The sequence below is a fragment of the Halichoerus grypus genome, chromosome 6 (genome assembly GCF_964656455.1).
Source record: "Halichoerus grypus chromosome 6, mHalGry1.hap1.1, whole genome shotgun sequence".
NCBI classification, from domain to species: domain Eukaryota; kingdom Metazoa; phylum Chordata; class Mammalia; order Carnivora; family Phocidae; genus Halichoerus; species Halichoerus grypus.
Window position 1 is genome coordinate 40,337,055 of NC_135717.1, and position 23,591 is coordinate 40,360,645.

General features: G+C 47.2%; 1 protein-coding gene across 1 annotated transcript in view; it reads right to left on the reverse strand.

Moving 5' to 3' along the window:
* The window catches only part of RAB11FIP3 (RAB11 family interacting protein 3), an 85,715-nt gene extending 62,149 nt beyond the window's left edge, over positions 1 to 23,566 (reverse strand). Inside the window, exon 1 of the mRNA XM_036083487.2 lies at positions 22,740 to 23,566. Coding sequence (XP_035939380.2) covers positions 22,740 to 23,390 — 651 coding nt within the window. The 5' untranslated portion in view covers positions 23,391 to 23,566. The remainder of the gene's footprint in view (positions 1 to 22,739) is intronic.
* Between the last annotated feature and the right edge of the window lie 25 nt (positions 23,567 to 23,591).

Sequence of the window (23,591 nt, forward strand, 5' to 3'; positions counted from 1 at the left end):
CTGAGTCCCAGCTCACATCAGGGCTCATGTATGTGAAATCAATTTGTGGTGGAAACCACAGAGTGTCAGGAATAAGGGATTATTTTTACTACTATTACAGGACATTTCAAATACATCATTTATTCTGTCACTTGTCTACACATGGGCCTTTAAATTAATCAGCAGCACTTTACTGGGGGGTGGACATGCAGAGAGTGAGATGCATCCAAGTGAGAACACACTCCCGTTGCCAAGTGAGACTGGGGAAGATTTCATGTCCTGGGGTATGCATTTCTAGAAGATTTGTTTGTTTGTTTGTTTTTAAAGATTTTATTTATTTATTTGACAGAGAGAGAGACAGCAAGAGAGGGAACACATGCAGGGGGAGTGGGAGAGGGAGAAGCAGGCTTCCCGCGGAGCAGGGAGCCCGATGCGGGGCTCGATCCCAGGACTCTGGGATCATGACCTGAGCCAAAGGCAGATGCTTAACAACTGAGCCACCCAGGCGCCCCTAGAAGATTTGTTTTTTTAATAATGGACAAATAAATATGACTTTAGCTATGAGGAATATCAACCCAAGATGATCTCCCTCGTTCTAAAGGAGGCTGGGGGCACCTGGGTGGCTCAGTCGTTAGGCGTCTGCCTTCGGCTCAGGTCGTGATCCCAGGGTCCTGGGATCGAGCCCCACATCGGGCTCCCCGCTCCGTGGGAAGCCTGCTTCTCCCTCTCCCACTCCCCCTGCTTGTGTTCCCTCTCTCGCTGTGTCTCTCTCTGTGAAATAAATAAATAAAATCTTTAAAAAAAATAAAAAATAAAAAAAATAAAGGAGGCTGGATGAGGAAGAAGGTGGGTGGGTATGGACGGAGTGCCTGTTCTTACCTCCCCATGCCCTGCCTCACCTTTCAGCTCTCCAGCTGTGCCAAGGGGCAGAAGGGAGCCTCCTTCCCCATCAACAGATGGCTTCCCCTGATGTGGCTGGTCTCAGGCCCTGACATCCCCAGATTCAGCACACCGCTTTTGCAGAAGGCAGCCTTTCTTCCCTTAAAAGATAAAAAGGCCTCACTGTGTCTTCTGAAAGTCTTTGTGAGGAAGGCATATCTCTAACCTGAGAGACAACAGGCAGGATGCTGGAGGCAAAGCAAGGTGCTCTCTTTCCGCAGAGAACATTCTTTGGGAAATTAAGATGCCAGCCAGGCCTACAGAGAACAACCGCGTTATGTGGTCCTGGGGAAGAAGGGGGACAGGAAGAGAAAGGAAGGAGGAGGAGGAAGGGGGAGGAAGAGGGAGGAAGAAGGGAGGAAGGGGGAGGAAGGGGGAGGAAGTGAGAGGAAGAAGGGGGATGAAGAAGGGGGGAAGGGGAGGAAGAAGGGGAGGAAGGGGGAGGAAGAGGGAGGAAGAAGGGGGGAAGGTAGAGGAAGGGGGAGGAAGAAGGGGGAAGGGGGAGGAAGGGGGAGGAAGAAGGAGGGAAGAGGGAGGAAGGGGGAGGAAGGGGGAGGAAGAAGGGGAGGAAGGGGAAGGAAGCTGCCCTGGCCCAACCTCCTCTGTACTTTTGATTCACACAGACAGCAGTTTCACGCCCAAGATGGAATCCATCCCAAGTGTTTTAAGCCACTTAGTCTTCAATAAGAAAAAGAACACAGAAACTTATGGTCTAAAAACATTTTCCAATTTTGGACACTATCTACAAGCTCACCATGTCATGTAATATATATAAATAACACACTAGAACATATAACACACAACCAAGTAAATGCACCATGTTTTCACAGCATGCCTATATTTAGGGAATGAGAGGATAACACTGAAAATGCTACTCACACCTACAGAACGCGAGATTCCTAAGAGGGAGAATAAATGTTTTTCACACAACAAAAATTAAACAGGAAACAACAAAAGGAAAAATAGAGTCTGATCTGTCAGAGGGTCCTAGATAACCAGACATGGCAAAAACAAACATGCAAAAAGCCACAGACAAGAAACAGAGCCCCCCTTTAAAAGACAGGAAGTATTTACTCCTCCCACCCCAATTCAAACAGCCCCAAACCATTAACTCCTAGGAGGGGGGAGAGGTGTTTCCTAATTTCTTTTGGCAACTCCCACAAAAAGCCAGCACGGAACTTAGTACACAGCGGACAACCTGTGGTGCACACGGCTTCAGGTAACCCCATGTCACCCTAGGGCCAAGTTCTGGAGTCATGAACCACAAACACACATGCAGTTCATTCTAAAGTTCCCCTAGGGTGTCCGAAAGGGAATTAAAGTCCAAAGAACATGGCTTTGCACACAGTGAGCCCTCAATCACGCTGACTTATTCTTTAAATGAAGAGCACTCCTCAAGGGACACCTGGCTGGCTCAGTCGATAGAGCATGCAACTCTTGATCTCGGGGTTATGACTGCGAGCCCCACGTTGGGTGCAGAGATTACTAGAAAAATAATAGTCAGTAAACTTAAATATATACGTACATATATGTATATATAAAATAAGTACATAAACAGCACTCCCCAGATGTCAGGAAGGGCTTGAAGTGCTATACCTGCCAGTTCATTGCTCAAAACCACCTAAGAATCAGGTTCCCCTAGGGTCCTCATTTAGAGAGGCCTAGAGCAGCTGAGACCTGCCAGGGCCCCTAGCCTATCTTAAAATAACTACCACCCTCTGTCCTTCAGCCTTCCCCCTCTCATTGTCCCCTGCATGCCCCACACCTCCCACTGGACCTTATCATTGGTGTTCTCCCAAGGTCTCCGCTGGTGTCTCTACATGGGCACCACTGGTCACCGCTGGCTGGTTTCCAACACCACTCCCCTCTTTTTCCTTGCCAACAGACCTCAATCCTTCCTTTATTCATTCAATTCAGCAAATATCTAGGAGTGCTACTACATGCCAGGCCTGCTGGGCACCTTTGCAGCACATGGGTAGGAACAGAGACAGACAGAGATGACAAACAGAGTAAGTAAAATATGGAATCTGCCAGACAGTGCTAAGTGCTAAGGAAAAGAGTAAAACAGGGGAGGGAGATCAGAGTGTTGGACGGGAGGAGAGGCCCCAGCAGGGAAGGCTGACTGTCCTCACACTCAAGGTGAATGCTGCATTCCTAACCACCCCCGGGGCAATGCTGCTGCTGATCCAGGGACTGCAATTGGGGAAGCACTGCTCAGGCCAACTGTGACGACTGGGCTCCCCACCCCCCCAACCCCCCAACCCCCACAAACATGGCTAATGAAGGGGTGGGGGGTCCATGGGCCTGGGAAACTGCAGGGGAGTTTCTTAAACAGAGACCCAGGGAAAAGATCCTCTTTCGGCTGCCACAGCCAGGACCATGAAGAGAATGGCCAGCTTGCAGAGCGGAATAGATAGGGTCAGACCAGACAGAACGAGGCTGTCAGGAGTCACCCACCTAGGGCCTGTCCTGCGTGAGATGACACATGTCCTTTATTCCTGGAGGCAAGGACTGTTCCCCTCCCACTGCTGAACTCAGACTGTATCTCCAGCCGAGGCCTCTTCTCCAGCCCCAGGCCCAGAGAGTACTGCACGACCCATGGTATGTCCAGAAATAGGGCTCCCACCTCCCCACTGCCTCCTCCCATCCCCACACACCCAGACTTGAGACCCAGCAAGGCCCAGGCCCTCCTGCCTCTCCCACACCTACATTCAGCCCAGGAGTCACTCCGTCACTGCACCCCCCCCCGCCCCCGCCTTGTGTCTTTTAGCACGTGCACTCACCCCCTCCACCTCCTCCAAGCAGTGGCTCTCCCCCAACCACTCCTGCCCTCTCCAAACTGAGCCCTTTTTCTAAACAATAGATCCTGTCACCTACCCCTACCACTTAAGCCCTTTAACGTGTTCCAGAGACTCTGGGACTGCAGGCCCCCGCCCCTCCAGCTCAGTGCCCTCTTTCCTCCCACTCAAGACTCTCCCCACTGCACCTCCACCTGGGACCCCCCCCTTCCTCTCCCACCCTTTGCTTCACTAATTCTACTCAGCTTCAGGATGTCAGCTTAAAAGTTACCAGAAAGAAAAAAAAAAGATAAGACTCCCCTGAGGGAAACTTTCCTAACTAGGTCGGGTTCCCTGTCACACAACCTCAAATAATCTCTGCTTTTCTTTTTTTTTTTTAAAGATTTTATTTATTTATTTGACAGAGACACAGGAGAGCAGGAACACAAGCAGGGGGAGTGGGAGAGGGAGAAGCAGGCTTCCCGCCTAGCAGGGAGCCCGATGTGGGGCTTGATCCCAGGACCCTGGGATCATGACCTGAGCCGAAGGCAGATGCGCAACGGCTGAGCCCCCCAGGCGCCCGTCTCTGCTTTTCTTTCGCAGCATTTGTATTAGCTTGCAGTGCTGGCAATTACTGTGTAAAATCTTAAGAAAGGACGGGAAATGTGCCAGTCTTGCTCACCGTCTGTCCCCAGCACCCGTGACAGTGGCGGGCACACGGAGGGTGCTCCATCGACACCAGCACGCACGCACACTGGCAGAGCGGCAAGACGCTGGGCCTGACTCCAAGGCTCCGACAACACCACTGCGTTTCCGTGAACGCCTGCAACATGCAGGTGAGGGATGGACAAAGGCCCTGACGTAACTGAACACGGGAGGGCACTACTGCCAGCGACACCTGGCCAGCAGGCCACTGGCCACAGGCCGTCTCCCTCAAACAGCAGCTCACAGGCACTCAGCCCCCAGCATCACGCGTGCACCCCCGGGGCCACACTGGGCCCTGCAATCACAGGGGCAGGGACCGCAGGCTGCACTGCGGCTTCTCGTCTTTCAGGGGCCACATTCCAGAGGAGTAACAGGAAGCTTCTGCTGAAACAGAGGAGCGACTTCCAGAAGCACAGCCAAGGACGCTCTGCCTCGTCCCTCTAGTACCTACTCTGGGTGCCACAGAAACACTCTCGAATGCTAAGAAGGCCTGACTGAATCCCTTCTAAATATCAACAAGTCCGAAGCCCAGCACAAAAATGAAGTCCTGCTAGAAGTCAGGTATGTGACAAGTAATCTGTATAGCCGGAGGTATAGTGGCACTACTCCTAGGACAGAAAAACGAAAAATAAATGCCCAGTACATCAACGTAATGGAATATTCTAGGGCTACGAGAACCTAATTTCATCTACGTGGACTTTGTCAAAATACGAAAACTTACACACACAAAATGCAAGATAAGGCAAGCTAAACCAAATCACTTGTTGATACAGATTTCCCACAGTGCCGCAGAGCTGTCCCCCAGCTGTGTGAGGCTAACAAGGCCTGCCCTGCTCACAACACAGGACAATGGTGAGGCCAGGGGGAGATGCACTAAGGCTGCTCTGACAGACGTGGAGGACAGCGTTCAACGGGGTGAAGACACAAGCTTCTCTCCACTCCCTCCAGAAAGTCCACTGGAAGAACACTGCTCTGTTCCAGAGGAGAGGCCCTGATGTTCTGGAAGATGCACACGGGTGGACAAGTGGGCACTCACTGGGAGAAAGAACACAGTGATGTAATGGCCACAGAGGGACTGCCAGATGACCAAGCAAAGCACAGGAAGTGGAAAGGGCATCAGGTGTCATACCTGAAAAGAAAAACCTGGGTGAGGATCTGACGTGGAACTTCAGGCAGGAGGCCGAGTCGGGACAGACTAGCAGAGGTGCTCCCGAAGCAGGACACCAGCCCGGCAGCGGGGAGGTGAGCCCCAGCACGAGAACCGGGGCCAGGACACAACACTGGAAGTCCAAGGGCTCGTGCTGCATGGTGAGACCCCAGCAGACAGGAGAGAACTGCTGGTGGGTGCACAGAAGACTGAACAAGTGAAAATGTACAGATTCCAGGAAAAGCCAGAGGTTGCATTAGAGAGGAAATGTAATTGCCGCACACTCCATGGGTCAGCTATGAAGAATATCTGCAATCACGACAAACACTGAGTGCCTATTCAACCCAGATCAGGATTAACTACATGGAAGAATGGAGGAGACGGAAGGAAAGTACTGTGGGTGTACCTTCCACAAGACAAAGTCAATAGAAACTACTAGAAACTACCTAAAACTGGGGAAAACAACAGGAGAAGGAAAGAGCCGGGGGTGGGAGGAAGGGTGGTGAGGAGCCTGCAGCTTCCTCTTGCTCTGCGGTGCACAGACACTACTGGACTGTTTAAACTACACACACGACAAAAAGTAAAATTAAACTGAAAGATAAAATTAAAGTAAGTACTAAAAAACAGCAGAGCAAACTGAGACTATAGAGTAGCAGGGATGTGTCAAGAAGAATGGGCCAGGGCACCCGGGTGGCTCAGTCAGTTAAGTGTCTGCCCTCCACTCAGGTCATGATCCCGGGGTCCTGGGATCAAGCCCCTCGTCCAGTTCCCTGCTCGGCGGGGAGCCTGCTTCTCCCTCTGCCCTTCCCCGTGCTTGTGCTCTCTCTCAAATAAATAAAATCTTTAAAAAAAAAAAAAAAAAAGGAAGAATGGGCCAAGGTATGTGGACCTCTCAGTATGATGGGTCCTGGCTTCTTCTCTGCTTTTCTACCAGACAGACAGCAGTGAGGACAGAGGGCAGCCCTGAGGCCTCCTGAGGGTCCAGTACAGGCAGCCCCAAGTAAGCATTTGTGAAATTAATGTCAGAATAAACACAGCAGAGCAAGGGAGAGTGATGTTGAGATGTTGAGATGGGCCTTTTTCAAAACTCTCAAGAATAGCAGCTCTCGGGCACCCGGGTGGCTCAGTTGGTGAAGCGTCTGCCTTCGGCTCAGGTCATGATCCAGGAGTCCCAGGATCCAGCCCTGGGTGGGCTCCCTGCTCAGCAGGGAGTTTGCTTCTCCCTCTGCCCCTCCCCCCCATGCTCTCTCACTCTCTCTCACTCTCCCTCTCAAATAAATAAATAAAATCTTAAAAAAAAAAAAAAGGAGAATAGCAGCTCTCTGGCTGAGACCGCAGGACCAGGAGTAACAGCATTACCAGGAACAGGTCAGAAACACAGTTCTTAGCAGACCCCACTCAGACAAGACAAACCAGACACTCTGTGGTGGGCCCAGCAGTCAGCTTTAACAGGATCTCCAGGTGATTCTGATGTGTGCAAGCATGTGAGCTCAGGCGACAAGGTGGGCACTTCAGCAGTTAAAATACCTGTTCTCAACCAGTGGTCAGGGGTCCTGGGGACCCTGATGTCCCGGGTGCTCAGCAAGATCAAACGAGGTTCATGACACTCCAAGACATTCTTTGCTTTCTTTCATCTCACTCTCATGAATGCAGAGCAGAGTTTTCCACAGGCTACATGACACAACAGATTGCTCACAGAAATAGATGTAAGAATCCAGTTCTCTTCGATCAAGTCAGACATTTAAGAGACTTGCAAAAATGTAAAACAATGCCACTCTTCTCACTATTTTAGAAACTAGTATCTTTCATAAAAAATGTCATTAATGTTAACATGTAAGGGATTATTTTTAATCGACCCAAATAAAAACATATTTCAGATTTCTTTTAGCTTCACTTTCTTAAGAGAGTCAAGATCAATAGATAAAACTCACATAAACAGAAGCTCTTTATGGGTCTCAACAACATTTAACAGTGTGCAGTGTCTCAATTTACAAACCAGTGATCCAACAAGCTCAGCAAGGACTGATCATTACTAAAAGGTCACAGTACACATTTAACCATATGGACATGCTTCCTACCTCACTGGCAGTGGTAACAGGTCCAGTCACAAACAGGAAATTAATTTTTAGGCACCCTAAGTATTCCTAAGCTCCCTTCACATTTATTCAAACATTTATTTATCCATTTGAATACTGTCAATAGGGAAGGGAAAAGAGAGCTCTTTCTCAATTTCCTTTTGAGGGAATCTATACACTAAAACAAGATACTTACATCCCTTAATAAATAAGAATATGGTTTCATATATAGCTATTCCTTTTTTTAATTAACACATTAATGTATTATTTGTTTCAGGGGTACAGGTCTGTGATCCATCAGTCTTACACAATACACAGCGCTCACCACAACACATACTCTCCTCAATGTCCATCACCCAGCCACCCCATCCCTCCCACCTCCCTCCCCTCTCCAGCACCCCTCAGTTTGTTTCCTGAGATTAAGAGTCTCTTACGGTTTGTCTCCCTCTCTGCTTTCATCGTGCTTCATTTTTTTCCTCTATTCCCCTAAGACCCTCTGCCCTGTTTCTTAAATTCCGCATATCAGTGAGATCATTTAATTGTCCTTCTGATTGATTTATTTCACTTAGCCTAAAACCCTCTAGTTACATCCATGTCGTTGCAAATGGCAATATTTCATTTTTTGATGGCTGCATAATATTCCATTGTATTATTATATACACCACATCTTCATCCATTTATCTGTCGATGGACATCTGGGCTCTTTCCATAGTTTGGCTATTGTGGACATTGCTACTATAAACATCGGGGTGCACGTGCCCCTTCGGATCACTACATTTATATCTTTGGGATAAATACCCAGTAGTGCAATTGCTGGGTCATAGGGAAGCTCTATTTTCAACTTTTTGAGGAACCTCCATACTGTTTTCCAGAGTGGCTACACCAGCTTGCATTCCCACCAACAGTGTAGGAGGGTTCCCTTTTCCCCGCATCCTCGCCAACATCTGTCGTTTCCTGACTTGTTAATTTTAACCATTCTGACAGGTGTGAGGTGGTATCTCCTTGTGGTTTTGATTTGGATTTCCCTGATGCTGAGTGATGTTGAGCACTCTTTCATGTGTCTGTTGGCCATTTGGATGTCTTCTTTGCAGAAATGTCTGTTCATGTTTTCTACCCATTTCTTGATTGGATTATTTGTTCTTTGGGTGTTGAGTTTGATAAGTTCTTTATAGATTTTGGATACTAGCCCTTTATCTGGTATGTCATTTGCAAATATCTTCTCCCGTTCTGTTGGTTGTCTTTTGGTTTTGCTGACTGTTTCCTTTGTTGTGCAGAAGCTTTTTATCTTGATGAAGTCCCACTAGTTCATTTTTGCCCTTGCTTCCTTTGCCTTTGGCGATGTTTCTAGGAAGAAGTTGCTGCGGCTGAGGTCGAAGAGGTTCCTGCCTGTGTTCTCCTCAAGGATTTTAATGGATTCCTGTCTCACATTTAGGTCTTTCATCCATTTTGAGTCTACTTTTGTGTGTGGTGTAAGGAAATGGTCCAGTTTCATTCTTCTGCATGTTGCTGTCCAATTTTCCCAAAACCATTTGTTGAAAAGACTGTCTTTTTTCCATTGGACATTCTTTCCTGCTTTGTCGTAAATTAGTTGACCATAGAGTTGAGGGTCCATTTCTGGGCCATATACAGCTATTCTTAACCTCCCATTTCAACCCCCGTGTCAAAAGGAAGGGTAATCTCGAACCCTGTGCCATCTATGAATCAACAAGCACTGCCCTGGGTATTGAGTTACTAACCAGTGAACCTGTGTCCATGTGGAACATTCCTGTTACTTATGTGAGAACAAGGGTTTTGGTTTCTGATTATTGTTAAGATCGATAAAAGCCACACAATCTAACATACACTACAAGATGAAGTACAGGTTACCATCAATGAACTTCCCATATTGTATTCTTTCTTTTTATTTTGAAGTATGTTGAACCCACTGTAAAGTTTAAAGAACACAAAGAACATCTGATAACCCTCCTCTACATGCACCAATTACCAAAGTCCTTCCGCATCTGCTTCCTACCTCTTTCTACACACGTGCACTTTTTTTGTGGAACTATTAAAACTAAGCTGCGGAGGGGCACCTGGCCAGCTCAGTCGGTAGAGCGTGCAACTCTCAATCTCAGGGTCGTGAGTTCAAGCCCCACAATGCATACAGAGATCACTTAAAAATAAGATCTTTAAAAATAAATAAATAAATAAGCTTCAGACATCATGACACCTCCCTAAACCTCCAGCATCTATTTCCTACACAAAACCATTGACACCACTGATATCAAGTAATCATCTATCTTCAAATTTCCCCACTTACTCCAACAATGGCCTTCACAGTTGTCTTGCTTCCTTTTGAGAACCAGGCATTAGTTGTCACAATTCGTTCATGTCCTCAGTCGAGAAGGGTCCCCAACCCTTCTTATGACATATTTTCAAGTGTCCAGGCAACTGTCGAGGGCCCTACAGTCTGGGTTGTCTGGTTACTTCTCATTATTTGACTCAGGTTAAACACTTTTGGCAAGAATGTTGACCGTCCCACTGCATCCCATCAAGAGGCACGTCATCTCCATTACTGGGAAGTCAGAGTTTGACCAGACCTGGTCAAGGCAGAATCAGACAAATTTCTCCAGTGTAAAGCTCTCTTCTTCCATTTGGATCAATCACCTGTGGAATGACACTTCGGAATGTGTGGTCCCTGCATCCCCTCCCCCTCAAATGTTTACACCATGGTTTTTAACAACCACTGATGATCCTCACTTGAATCAATTATTACCTTGGTCGTCACAAAACACCAATTCAGAAAACAACCACCCACGGATCTCTAAATCTGTCACTTTCTACTTTGAAGGGCATTTGTCTGTAAGGAACCACGCACCTCCTTTAGGGTATCACTAGGACTGGTTTTTACTCACTGTGTGCCATACACTTTTTAAATTCAATGTACCCTTTATCATCACTACTCTTTTTTGACGCTCCAAATGTCCCAGATTTGCCCACTGGGAACCCATTCAAGCTGCTCCATTTTTGACATGTCCCCATCAATTTTTGAACACTTCCTTGCTTTCTGGTACAAGATTAATCCAGGCTCACATTAAATTTTGCCCGCCTTAAACCTGAAATAAGGCATTTCTCTGAGGATCCCTGGTTCCTTCAGTGGGAAATGGTGTTTGCAACCATGATCTGGGGGCTAGGTATACCCTCTGCTACTGGGATGTCACTGCTCCTAGACCCTCTCTGAGGACAGAGCTAGATTATTTTTTAAATCATGTCTTCCTACTGATACCCTCAGTTTATCTTCCAAGACAACAGGGTTCTCCCTCACCTTTTCCATACCGTATTTTTATCTCCTTTCTCCTGGAGAAGCCTGATTCCCAGCACCAGTATACTCATTTGCTCTATCCGACACACACCCAAAGTGATTTCAAACTACTGCGTTGATCTATCAACTAACCTACTTTATAATGTTTCTTTGTAGCTCTTTTTTTCTTTTGAATATAACCCACTAAAGGTATACAGAGTACTGTGTTCATGGGACTTGAATTAATCTTTCCTATATGATTATGTTATTAATTCGATATACTTCCAGGTTCATTTGTTTCTACTTGAATTCAATTTGATTTTCTATCATTGTTATCTTAATTTGTTTTTGAGTATGTAGAATATTTGGATGACTCAAAAGTCAAGGATATAAGGGCATCTGAGTGGCTCCATGAGTTAAGCGTCTGCCTTCAGCTGAGGTCATGATCCCAGAGTCCCAGGATCCCAGGATCAAGCCTTGCATCAGGCTCCCTGCTCAGGGGGGAGTCTGCTTCTCCCTATGACCCTCCCCCTTCTCCTGTGCACTCTCTCTCTCTGTCTAATAAATAAAATCTTAAAAAAAAAAAAGTCAAAGATAATAAAAAGGCAGACTCAGACAAGTTTCAGTCCCATCCATATACCTTAAACCCTGTCCCCACCCACTTGGGTAAATTATTTAAATTAGTTCCTTGCCTATCCTTCCTGTGTTTCTTTTTGCAAAAAGAAACAAATATATACATTTTATTTGCTCTTCTTCCTAATTTTGCATTCTTTCCTCCCTCTCTAACCCTCAACTCCTTACAGCCAGATCCTGCTAGCCCAGCCCTGTCCTGGAGCCTGTGAATATAAAAACTTCAGATGGGCTGAGGATCTTGAATACCAAACCAGGAGGACAGGTGAGGAGAAAAGGCCTGGTCTGGGGGGTCATGAGGTGTAGTTTCTTTCTTTCTTTCTTTTTTTATTTTTTTATTTATTTTTAGTAATCTCTACACCCAATATGGGGCTCAAACTCATGACCCTGAGATCAAGAGTTGCGCACTCTTCTGACTGAGCCAGCCAGGCGCTCTGAGGTGTGGTTACTTTCTTTTTTTCCTTTTTTAAGATTTATTGCTTTGAGAGAGAGAGAAGGAGAGCCAGCAGGGGAAGGGGCAGAAGGAGAGAGAGAATCCAAGCAGAGTCCACACTGAGCATGGAGCCTGACCCAGGGCTCAATCTCACAACCCTGAGATCATGACCTGAGCAGAAATCAAGAGTCAGATGCTTGAGGGTTCTACAGGGGAGGGGGGTGGGGGGATGGGTTAGCCTGGTGATGGGTATTAAAGAAGGCATGTACTGAATGGAGCACTGGATGTTATATGCAAACGATGAATCAAGGCACACTACATCAAAAACTAATGATGTAATGTATGGTGATTAACATAACATAATAAAATAAAATAAAATAATAAAAAAAAAAGAGTCAGATGCTTAACCAATGGAACCACCCAGGTGCCCCATGAGGTGTGGTTTCTTAATTCTACTTGTCAATTCCTCTTCATTTGAGCTGAAGTCTACCCTTAGGGTTCTGCACCTCAGATCCCTCTTTTCTTTTTCTTGTTTAAATTGTGATAAATCAGGGGCGCCTGGGTGGCTCAGTCGTTAAGCGTCTGCCTTCGGCTCAGGTCATGATCCCAGGGTCCTGGGATCGAGCCCCGCATCGGGCTCCCTGCTCCACGGGAAGCCTGCTTCTCCCTCTCCCACTCCCCCTGCTTGTGTTCCCTCTCTCGCTGTGTCTCTCTCTCTCAGATAAATAAATAAAATCTTAAAAAAAAAAAAATAAATAAATAAATAAATAATAAATAAATTGTGATAAATCAACCATTTTTAAAAATACAACCCTATCTTGTGCATTAAGTACATTCACAGTGTTGTACAGCCATTGCCATCATCCATCTCTGGGACTTTTCCAACTGCCCCAACTGAAACTCTCCCCATTAAATGCTAACTCCCCTCCAGCTCTTCCCGGCAGCTCCATTCTCCTTTCCAACCCTAGGGTCTGACTCCTCTAGGAGCCTCCTAGCAGAGGGATCACACAGCACCTATTCTTTCTTACCACGAATTTTGCATACTAACTTGTATGCTCTTTCGACTTACTGCATCTTGGAAATCACTCCCTGCCAGTATACATGAGCCTTCCCCCTTTATCTCTGCAGCTGCACCTTCTTAGGGGAACAGACCTCACTCTTCCTGGATGAACATTTACATTGTTTCCATATTTTATTCACAGATAATGCTGCAATGAATACCTCGTGTATCTGGAATTTTTTACTTGTGGAGGTACATCCTCAGGGTAAATCACTAGGAGGAGGACAGTTAAGTCAAAGTTCCCCTTGATAATAAGGGCTGTACCACTCTGCACCCTCACCAGCAATCTGAGAGCGTGCCTGTTTCCCAACAGCCTCACCAACAGAATGTGTTCAAGCTTTTACATTTTTGCAAACATGATGAGTGAGAAATGTGTCTAAGTGATTTTAATTTGCATTTATCTTTCTCATTAGGAATGAGGGTGAGCATATTTTCACATGTTTAGTGGCCATTTATGTATCTTTTCCTGTGGGATGTCTTCATATTTTTTATCCATTTTTCTACCAGGTTTTTGTCTTTTTCCCTTTGATTTTTCTTTTTTTTTTAAGATTTTATTTATTTGACAGAGAGAGAGCACAAGCATGGGGTGCAGCAGAGAGGGAGAAGCAGGCTCTCTGCTGAGCAGGGAGCCTGATGTGGGGCCCAATCCCAGGGCCCTGGGATCATGACCTGAGTCGAAGGCAGACGCCCAACTGACTGAGCCACCCAGGCGCCCCTTCCCTTTGATTTTTAAGAGTTTTTGAATCATTATCTGTGACTCATATGTTTTTTATTTTTTGTTATTCTTTTTTTTTTTTTTTAAAGATTTTATTTATTTATTTGAGAGAGAGAATGAGATACAGAGAGCATGAGAGGGGGGAGGGTCAGAGGGAGAAGCAGACTCCCCGCTGAGCAGGGAGCCCGATGTGGGACTCGATCCCGGGACTCCGGGATCATGACCTGAGCCGAAGGCAGTCGCTTAACCAACTGAGCCACCCAGGCGCCCCTATTTTTTGTTATTCTTATTTATTTATTTATTTATTTGAGAGTGAGAGAGCACCAGCAGGGGAGAAGGACAGAGGGAGAGGGAGATGCAGAGTCCTCGCTAAGCAGGGAGCCCAACTTGGGGCTCAATCCCAAGACCCTGGAATTGACCTGAGCTGAAGGCAAATGCTTAACCAAGTGAGCCACCCAGGCGCCCCTCAGGTTTTTAAAAAATCTTATTGAGGGGTGCCTGGGTGGCTCAGTTGGTTAAGCATCCAACTCTTGATTTCGGCTCAGGTCATCATCTCAGGGTTGTGAGATCGAGCCCCACTTCCGGCTCCGCACTGAGCATGGAGCCTGCCTTAGGATTCTCTCTCTCTCACTCTCCCTCTGCCCCTCCCCACTCACACTCCCTCTCTCAAAAAAATAAATAAGTAAAACTAAAAATAAAAAATAGAAAATAAAAAATCTCATTGAGAGCCCCTCAATAAGAGGGTGTTAGGCTGGCTATGCCCTCCCACATCTTCTACATGAAAATCTGAGGTCCCTGCACTGATACAATCAGGAAGACCAGGGACCGGATTCCACCCATAACCCATAAACATTATCAGTGCTCTGAGGAGAACCAGGAAACTGGCTACCTCTGCTCAGACCTCACCCAAAATTCATAGCTATCTACCACCCCTCATCTGTGTTTGAAGGTAGAAAAATATTCTCGCTAGCTTGACTTTTCAAAATGTACTTTAGTAGGCTTTCAAAGGAACTGCTCATCTCTCTAGTCAATGTGGACTTTTACTTCCTTTTATTATAGCTCAAACACTCTATTAGTAAAATTAAAATTACCATTTAACTTTAAAAATATGATTAATCAGGGGCTCCTGGCTGGCTCAGTCAGTAGAGCATGTGACTCTTGATCTCAGGGTGGTAAGTTTGAACCCCAATTTGGGTTTAGAGATTACTTAAAAATAAAATCTTTAGGGACACCTGGGTGGCTCAGTTGGTTGAGCATCCAACTCTTGGTTTTGGCTCAGGTTGTGGTCTCAGGGTTGTGGAATCCAGCCTCACACTGGGTGGGGAATCTGCTTAAGATTCTCTGCCTCTCCCTCTCCTTCTGCCTCCCCCCACCCCCCTGGCACCTGCATGCACTCTTTCTCTCTAAAATAAAATTTTAAAAATATTTTTAAAAAGGGGCGCACCTTGGTGGCTCAGTCACTTAAGCATCTGCCTTCGGCTCAAGTCATGATCCCAGGGTCCTGGGATTGAGTCCCACATAGGGCTCCCTGCTCAGCAGGAAGCCTGCTTCTCCCTCTCCCTCTCGCTCTGCCTGCCGTTCCCCCTGCTTGTGCTCTCTGTCAAATACATAAATAAAATCTTACAAAAAAATCTTTTAAAAAATAAAATTAGGGGCACCTGGGTGGCTCAGTTGTCCAGCGTCTGCCTTCGGCTCGGGTCATGATCCCAGGGTCCTGGGATGGAGCCCCACATCGGGCTCCTTGCTCAGCGGGAAGCCTGCTTCTCCCTCTCCCACTCCCCCTGCTTGTGAACCCTCTCTCTCTGTGTCTCTCTCTGCCAAATAAATAAATAAAATCTTTAAAAATAAAAATAAATAGGCGCACCTCGGTGGCACAGTCAAGCATCTTTTTTTTCTAAGATTTTATTTGACAGAGACACAGACACTACAAATATACCTTCCCAATACACACATGTGTACACACGTACACACACACACAACTAAAACTAATTTCTAGTGTTTCCTTCAAGACTCTTCCACGTGAGTAATTTTTACATAGGTATAACAGTGGTCTACATACCACTCTATTCATTTGCAATAGAAGCACTAATCTAAGGTACTTCCGAGACTTTGTAATTATCACTTTTAAGGGCTACACAACAGTCTTCAGTGGATGCCAAACTCTTTCATATGATATTTCAATTATAACTAATGTTTACACCCTGTTTTCAGAATAAGGTAAGCAATTCATCAGCCTGGTGCCCTTGACAACCTCGTCTGGGTGGTCTACATGGAATTAAATTCTTCCTCTATGTCAGATCCTATGCTGGAATAATCCCTAACAATTCTGAATCTTCCTGGAAACAAGTAAACCTTAGGATTCCTTTAGACAACTGGTATCAGAGATCTTTAATTTCAAAAAACAGGTCAAAAAGTGGGTTCAGAACAACAGACATGGGGGGCGCCTGGGCGGCTCAGTCGTTAAGCGTCTGCCTTCGGCTCAGGTCATGATCCCAGCGTCCTGGGATCGAGCCCTGCATCAGGCTCCCTGCTCCGCAGGAAGCCTGCTTCTCCCTCTCCCACTCCCCCTGCTTGTGTTCCCTTTCTCACTGTGTCTCTCTCTGTCAAATAAATAAAATCTTAAAAAAAAAAAAAAAAAAAAAGAACAACCGACATGGGAATTGTACCATTTTTGTGCAATGATGCACTTATTACATATATTTTAATTTACATTTTAAATACTTAGTAGTTATCTCTGGGAGGTGAGATTATAGGTGATTTTTCTTTTTTTTTTTTAAGATTTTATTTATTTATTTGTCTCAGAGAGAGAGAGAGCACAAGCAGGGGGAGCGACAGTCAGAGGGAGAAGCAGACTACCTGCTGAGGAGGGAGCCCGATGCAGGACTCGATCCCAGGACCCCGGGATCATGACCTGAGCCAAAGGTAGACGCTTAACCAACTGAGCCACTCAGGGGTCCCTGATTTTTATTTCTCTTATTTTGCTTACTGATATAATTCAGTTTCATTTTTTTAAATAATGAACATCTATAAATGTAATTTAGCTTCTATTCAGTAATCTCAATTATACACAAAACTGTGTGTATGTGTACAAAAAAGTCTGGAAGGAGATGCACTAAAATGGGAAAGGTGTTTTTCTCAGAATAGTGGGATTATTGGTCATTTTTTTGTTTTATGTTTCATATCACTCTGCATTTTCAAATTTTTTAATAAGCATGTGTTACTTTTATAATATGAAAAAAGCAATTTTAAGACACTAACAAAGTTGCCTGTGATCCAAGCACAGAAAGGAATGTCATCTGCCTTTTAGCAATTCATCCAACACACAGACCCAGAGCTGTGCATACACACCCCACACTAGCTCCCACATGCACCTGCTCACACACCTGTGCTCGTTCTCTCTCTCACGCACAGATACACTCACACTCAAATTCAAGGCTAGGAAAGAAACTGGGAAGGACACTGAAGCAACTGAAAGGTGCAGCCACATGCCCCTAGGAACTTCCAACTGCTCACCAGCAGGGGTGTGGGAATGAGAAGCAGGGAGACCTGAGCATCAACACTTCCCTCAGCAGCCTACTTATACAAGCACTGAAGAGGACAATGCCTACAAGGTCACTGAAGGGCATTCAGCATTTCAATGTGTAGGTTCTCTGGAAAGGATCAGTGACTATTAAAATGTAAACACTTACATATGTGTAACCATAAAATGTGGAGATAATCTTTACAATTATAATTAATTCCTTTGAAAAATAAAGCCAAAAGAAATCAATCCTTTCTTACAATACTCTTAGAATTTACAAATTCTGTTTTAGGATGAGTTGGTCATAGCTACAAAAGCATCAGCTCTCTTGATGTGGGAAACACAGGCAGAAGAAAAATTATTAAATTTCCTTAACTCCCTGCAGCCCACGGACAAGTCCTTGAAACAGGCAGAGTGACATTCCTCTAGGGACTCAACTGCCTCGATGTTGACACTTTGCTAAGGGCAAAAGGCAATCCTAGCCTGATCCCACCCCACCCCCAAAACCCTGTAAGTCTACTTTAACATGTAAGAATTCCTTTGGAAACTTCCTTTATCTCTACCCCTCAAGATACATGTTGGCAATCATCCCCCAAGCATATGGCCCACCGATATACATCTGAAGGGTCTCATGACTAAGGTTTTATTAGACAGTAATAAATGACCTTTACCCAACAATAGCTAGCCCCCTCAAGGTGCTGGAAACCTTGCTTCCAAATGCCTTAGAGACTTACACTGTCCCTAACCCCCTCCCAACTTTAAAGTATACAATGGGCCACTCCTCATGACCCCGGTGAGGCTCTTCCTGCCCATGGGCCCTGTCCCCATACTTTAATAAAACCACCTTTTTGCACCAAAGGTGTCTCAAGAATTCTTTCTTGGCCGTTGGCTTCGAACCCTAACACTCTTTCCTACATCACTCTCAGTATGAAGGGGTCATGTAGAGGAATAATCTTCAGAAACGGTCCAGGACTTAAAAGTAACCTATTCCATCTTGACAACTAGCGCTGGGTGTACAGGACTACGAATTCCTGTTTCAGTAAGATAGAACCAGAAAACTCCACTGCAGTCCTTTTTCTCCTTGCCAGCCCTGTGTTATGTTACACCACACCTGATCTACCACCAGATGATGTAAGGAGAGCCAAACACACCATGACACTGCTAAAGAAAGAGGGACAGAAAAGCCATCTGTATTCTAAGTACGAGCTGCTGCCATGAAAAATTCAGATAATCAGCTTCAATAATTTAAAATGCTTCCTTCATAAACAGATTACTCAACATGCTACCTTTGAGTATTTGACAATAATCAAGAATAATCTAGTTGCTATCATCAAGGACAGTAATGTGACCAGCGTTAAGAGTCTCATGCATGCAATATTTTGAAATCTCAAGGTGGAAAGTACAGAAACTTATGGTCCTTATTGCTGTTATCCACCTTATCTCTTCCTAGGGTTTTTGAAAAATCACGCATGTTTAAAGAAGAACCCTTATCTTTTAGAGATACGTACTGAAATACATATGGATGAGACGTGATGTCAGGCATGCACTTCCTACACAGCGTGAAAGTGGGGCTCCACAGACGAACCAAGACTGCTGAAACTGAGCAGCGGTTTGGGATGGGGGTTTCACTAAACTACTCCCTCTATTTCTGTATATGTTCAGGACTTTTCATTTTAAAAATTTAAAGATTTTATCTATTTATTTGATATAGAGAGAGAGAGCACAGTAGGCAGAGAGGCAGGCAGAGGGAGGGAGAAGCAGGCTCCCTGCTGAGCAGGGAGCCCGATACGGGGCTCAATCCCAGGACCCTGGGATCATGACCTGGGCTGAAGACAGACGCTTAATAACTGTCTTTTCAAAAGATTTTATTTACTTATTTGATATATAGAGAGAGCACAGTAGGCAGTCATTTTAGTTTAAAAATAGGGGCGCCTGGGTGGCTCAGTCGGTTAGGTGGCTACCTTCGGCTTAGGTAATGATCCCGGGATCCTGGGATTGAGACCCGCATCGGGCTCCCTGCTCAGCAGGGAGCCTGCTTCTCTCTCTGCCTGCTGCTCATCCTGCTTGTGCTCGTGCGTGCACTCTCTCTCTCTGACAAATAAATAAAATCTTTAATAAAAAAAAATTTTTTTTAAAGTTTAAAAATACTCATCACAGGGCACCTCGGTGGCTCAGTCGGTTCAGCGTCTGCCTTTGGCTCAGGTCATGATCCTGGCGTCCTGGGATAGAGCCCCACGTCCGGCTCCCTGCTCAGTGGAGAGCCTGCTTCTCCCTCTCCCTCTGCCTGCCACTCTGCCTACTTGTGCTCTCTCTCTGTCAAATAAATAAATAAAATCTTTAAAAAAAAAAACAAAAAACAAATAAAAATACTCATCACGAGGTGGAATTCTTCAGTTTTCTTTAAACTACTTCACTATCAGGGCACCTGGGCAGCTCAGTCAGTTAAGCCTCTAACTTTGGCTCAGGTCATGACCTGGGGGGGTGGCAGCGAGGGTAGTTCCTGGGATCCAGGTGGTGGTAAAGGGCTCTGCGCTCAGCAGGGAGTCTGCTTCTCCCTCTCCCTCTGCCCCTCCCCCTGCTCCTGTGCTCTCTGTCTCCCTCTCAAATAAATAAAATCTTTAAAAATAAATAAACTAGGGGCGCCTGGGTGGCTCAGATGGTTAAGCATCTGCCTTCGGCTCGGGTCATGATCCCAGGATCCTGGGATCGAGCCCCGCGTCGGGCTCCCTGCTCAGTGGGGAGTGTGCTTCTCCTTCTCCCTCTGCCTCTCCCCCAGCTCATGCTCTCTCTCTCTCTCTCTGTATCTGTCTGTCTCAAATGAATAAATAAAAAATCTTTAAAAAAAATAATAATAAATAAATAAATAAACTACTTCACTATCAGAGAATACTTTTTCTCTTTGCTCCTCTATAATGCGTTCTGACATCAGACCTGGAAAAAGTACTCCTGAGTCATAATAAAGGCTAGCAAAGCTTATACAGGCACAAAAATCAACCTTTCATTACTCTGTAAATTATCCGCTTCAAAACAAGAGCTCTCCTCCACCATCCCAGGAAGCTCGTCCAAGACCAGGTACTACGACAACCACACCCAGCACTACTTCCAGCACAGTCTGGGTCAGCAGACAGGAGGGATGCAATGCCACAGATCTGCCTACACACGTCCATGCCACCAAACCCCAAGTCATCCAGGCTTTGCCCCCAAATTTAAAATTCCACCAGGAGAGGGGCACTTGGGTGGCTCAGGTTTTGGCTCACGTCATGATCTCAGGGTCCCAGAATGGAGCCCCGCTGGACCCCCTGCCCTCCCTTGCCCACCCCCTCATTTCGTGAGAGCTCGCTCTCTAGCACGCGCACTCTCTCTCTCTCCCCACAATAAATAAATAAAATCTTAAAATTCCACCAGGAGCTTTCAGAGCAAAGAATTTTGACTAATTTCTACTTTGTGATTACAAGAAAGCTCAGCCCTAAATAGCACCCAAAGTTTTTCCCACTGTGATCAATAAGGACAGTTACAAAAGGTGTTTCTCAAATGAAAAGGATTTTATGGAAGTCAGTAACATGAAATTTGTGGAAATATTTTTAGTGACCAAATCTAGTAAGCTGAGAGCCACCCAAAGGTTATGAGCGCATCCCTGCTAGAGCACTGACAATCTCTGAGGGCTTGTGAAAATTATTCAGCCTTCCTGGGCTTCCAGTTCCTTACCTGTAGAGTAAGATGAAAACCACCTGCCTACCAGGGCCTCAGAAAAAGGTGATGATCCAGAGAAAACGTTCATAAGCTTCATATAAGCCACAGAGTACTCTCTCAGAGTCAGATTATGATAAAGAAGAAATGCAGTATTTCCCTAACACCTCTGACTGCTGTAATGAGGAAGGGTCTATTTGGAGAAAAGACACAAGGCACTAGTAAAAAAAAAAAAAAAAGGGGGTACTCTCTAGCCCAGCGGCACAAAGGAAAAGCAGGAAAAGAAACTGGACCAGCAATCACAATCCATGCTGCCCATATGGACACTGTCAGTCATATATCTCTGTGCCCATTAGACTAAGAGGTGGGAGACCCGTCGCAGCAATGTCTTCTGACACAGAGCTAAAATACAAGCAGTACGCTGATCCCAACATTCAGGATGCCCACAGAGACATGCACATCTTCCCGGGCTGACAACTCAGCACAAGGAGCCGTGATCAGGAGGACCCAGATCTTTACACTAACAGCTCGAGGGACACTGTGGATACTCAGGGGGATACATGGATCCCTTATAAAGGTTTCCACATGTTTTAACTGACACCCTAAATAGCAAGGGATCAATTTTACCTCTTTCCTTAAAGACCGCTAGGCTTTTTTTTTTTTTTAAGATTTTATTTAATTTTTGAGAGACAGACAGCGAGAGGGAACACAAGGAAGGGGGAGTGGGAGAGGGAGAAGCAGGCTTCCCGCGGAGCAGGGAGCCCGATGTGGGGCTCGATCTCAGGACCCTGGGAAAATGACCTGAGCCGAAGGCAGACGCTTAACAACTGAGCCACCAAGATGCCCCAAGACCTCTAGGCTTAAACACACTGTGCACTTGAACACCCACTTAACAAATGTCTGCAAGGTGAGAAATCAATAAAATATAAAAACTAGCAAATCAGCATTTTAGGGACTTTCTACTCTTCAGTAAAATATTTAAAAGTGAACACCAGTAACCTGTGATGTCTCCCGGGTTATCAGCAGAACACAAAGCGTGATGGTGTCTCTCTCCAGGTAAACTTGCCTAAGTGCTGAAATACAGGCCAAGGACAAATCTTGAGGCCCCCCTTCTCCCCCGGGTGGGGTGCGACCTCGGACACACTGCACTGTGCCTTCTCATCACCTGTCTACACGCCTCACTTCTCGGACAGGAGAGGAGCTGGCCCTGATGGAGCTCTGCTTCAGTCTGTACCCTCACCCTGCTCTCTGGCTCATTCCCCTTCCCTTCTGCACACAAGGTTAGAAGCGAAAACTTTCAGCGTTCACGGTCTCCCAAACATTAAAAGATGAACCTAAGCAGGACATATACCAACCACACACAGTAAAGTGTGCTCAAAATAGGTGTGTGTGGATTAGCATGACGTTCAGCGACCAGGCGCAGTCTGGCCTCTGCGGTGGGAAGGACCGAAAGACTTCAGCCAAGCGGCCCTGGGCCCTCAGCTGGGGGAGTCGCTGGGCACGTCTTCATTCAGGGGGCCCTTTTACCAAGCAGCCTGGGGGCAGGTCCCCACGCCAGGAGCATATCGCCAGGAGCTCATCCCCGTTTGGGAAAAATCCAGCTTGTGTGGCTCCGGAGGACGCGGTTGGGGGCAGGGGGGCAAGGAGATAAAGTAAATCTCGGGAATAGAAGCTCCCTCGACGAGGGAAAGGAACGTCAGCGAGATTGAGCCCGAGCTGAGGACACAAGGGAAGAAAGCGTGCACTCCCCGACCTGCCGGACGGCAGGGCCCGGGAGCGCTCGCCCCGTTACCTGCTCTGCCCCGTAGGCCGTGGCGAACTGGACGAAGTCCTCGATGCGAACGAAGCCGTCCCCATCGCCGCCCAGGGCGTCGAACACGGCTCGAAGGCGGGGGCCGTCCTCCGCACACGCCGCGGGCTCGCTCGTTAGGGGGCAGGTCTGGCTGAAGTCCGAGGGCCGGTCCGGGTCCCCGGGACCCACGTCCAGCGTCAGCTCGCCCACCGCGGGCGAGGGGAAGCCAGGGAAGAAGTCGACCTCGCCCCTCACGTGCTGGCTGTGCCTGAAACCCTGCACGCGGAGAGAGGCGCTCTCCGGGCAAACCGGCGGTCCGTAATCCTCTGGCTCTTCAGTCCAGGAAAGAAGCGGGCCGAGTTCTGGCAGCTGCCGGTCGGGGTCGGGGTCCCGGCAGGCGGCCTGGTCCGGCAGGAGGTAAGACATGCCCGGGCCCGGGGCAAGCGCCCAGGCGCTCTCGGGGCGCCCGTCCGGCCCCGGGGATCGTCCGGCGCTCAGGTCCGCCCCGGCATCGGCGCAGGCCGCGGACTCCGGTGGGCCGAGCGCCCGGCGCGGGGCTGGGGCGGCCCCCGGCCGGTCGGGCCCGCCGGGCTCTGGGTCGGGGCGCGGGCCGCCCGCCGGGGAGGCCGGCCGGCCCGGCTCCATCTTCATGGGCGCGCCCCCGGCCGCGGCGCAGGCCCGCGAGGCCAGTGGTGCGGCGGGCGGCGCGGGCGGCAGACAAAGGCGCTCAGGGCGCGGCGGCGGGCGCGGGCATCCCCGCGGCGGCGCGGGCGGGCGCGCGCGGGGCGCCCGGGCTGCTCGGGCTGGCGCTCGGGCCCTGCTCTGCCCTCGCCCATCTTCGAGCGGAGCTTC